This window comes from Mesitornis unicolor, unplaced genomic scaffold (genome assembly GCF_000695765.1).
Source record: "Mesitornis unicolor isolate BGI_N332 unplaced genomic scaffold, ASM69576v1 scaffold29383, whole genome shotgun sequence".
NCBI classification, from domain to species: Eukaryota; Metazoa; Chordata; class Aves; order Mesitornithiformes; family Mesitornithidae; genus Mesitornis; species Mesitornis unicolor.
This window is the reverse complement of record NW_010173087.1, coordinates 1-1,484: the sequence shown is the minus strand read 5'-3', so window position 1 is coordinate 1,484 and position 1,484 is coordinate 1. Positions and strand designations below refer to the sequence as shown.

Here is a 1,484-nt window from a genome sequence, read left to right as displayed (position 1 = left end):
GGGGTTATAGGGTTTGCTGGGGGCTGCACCCCTTGAATCCACCCCGGGGATGCCCATCACTGCCTGCCCCATCCCCAGGCATCGAGTACAACCTCGTGCGTGTCCCCATGGCCAGCACCGACTTCTCCGTCCGCCTGTACACCTACGCTGATGCTGAGGATGACTTTGAGATGAAGCACTTCAACCTGACGGAGGAAGACACCAAGATGAAGGTCAGCCTGGGTGGGATGGGATGGGGAAGGGAAGGGAAGGGAAGCACCTTCCCCTGAGTGGGGATGGAGAGGACCTGTCCTGCGGTGGCCCTGCCGAGCTCGCTGCCCTCCCCTCCCTCTCCTCCCCAGATCCCCATCCTCCGAGCAGCCCAGGCGGTGGCCGCGCGGCCGCTGTCGCTCTACGCCAGCCCCTGGACCTCCCCAGTCTGGATGAAGACCAACGGCGCCATGACGGGGAGGGGGACACTGAAGGGCAGCCCTGGGGACAAATACCACCGCGCCTGGGCCAAGTACTTCATCCGGTGAGGGGCTGTGGGGAGCACTGGGGTCGCGGTGCTGGGGGGCAGGGCTGGTTGTGCCAGAATTGGGCTGCTCACCCTCTGCCCACGTGCAGGTTCCTGGACGAATACGCCAAGCACAACCTGACCTTCTGGGCAGTGACGGCGGGGAACGAGCCCACAGCCGGGGAAATCATCTTCTACCCCTTCCAGTGCCTGGGCTTCTCCCCCGAGCACCAGCGCGACTTCATCGCTCAGGACCTGGGGCCCGCGCTGGCCAACAGCTCCCACCGCCACGTCCAGCTCATCATCCTGGATGACCAGAGGGTGATGCTGCCCTACTGGGCGCAGGTGGTGAGTGTCCAGTGTGGCTCTTGGCCCCATTGCAGCACTCCCAGTCCTGGGTCCTGGTGACCCCTTTCTCCTGCCAGGTTCTCAAAGACCCCGTGGCCTCCCGCTACATCAGCGGCATTGGCATCCACTGGTACCTGGACTTCCTGGCGCCCATCGACCTGACGTTGTCCATCACCCACCACCTCTTCCCGGATTATTTCCTTCTCTCCACCGAAGCCTCCACTGGCTCCTACTTCTGGGAGCCCAGGGTGGTGCTGGGCGGCTGGGACCGTGGGAGCAAGTACAGCCACAGCATCCTCACGGTAGGGCCCGGCAGAGCTCCCAAAATTGCCGGCCGCCCCCTGTGCCCACCCATGGCTCAGCACCATCCCCTGCCCCGCAGAACCTCAACAACTTCGTGACGGGTTGGACCGACTGTGGAGGGGGGCCCCAACTGGAGCAAGAACTACGTGGACAGCCCGGTCATCGTGGACAGCAGCAAGGACGTCTTCTACAAGCAGCCCATGTTCTACCACATGGGCCACTTCAGGTGGGTTGGGGTAGGGGTGTTTCGGCTCCTGTTGCCATCCCGGGTGCCATGCTCAGACCCTGCTCGTCCCTGCAGCAAGTTCATCCCCGAGGGCTCGCAGCGCGTGGGCCT

The 1,484-nt window shown here is 64.0% G+C and overlaps 1 protein-coding gene across 1 annotated transcript in view; it reads left to right on the top strand.

Moving 5' to 3' along the window:
- LOC104537661 (glucosylceramidase-like) overlaps positions 1-1,476 on the top strand; it is a gene marked incomplete at both ends in the record, with an annotated part of 1,921 nt that extends 445 nt beyond the window's left edge. The window contains 7 exon segments of the mRNA XM_010180606.1: positions 79-212; positions 342-514; positions 607-844; positions 922-1,146; positions 1,227-1,258; positions 1,260-1,373; positions 1,449-1,476. Coding sequence (XP_010178908.1) covers positions 79-212; positions 342-514; positions 607-844; positions 922-1,146; positions 1,227-1,258; positions 1,260-1,373; positions 1,449-1,476 — 944 coding nt within the window.
- Positions 1,477-1,484: the final 8 nt, after the last annotated feature.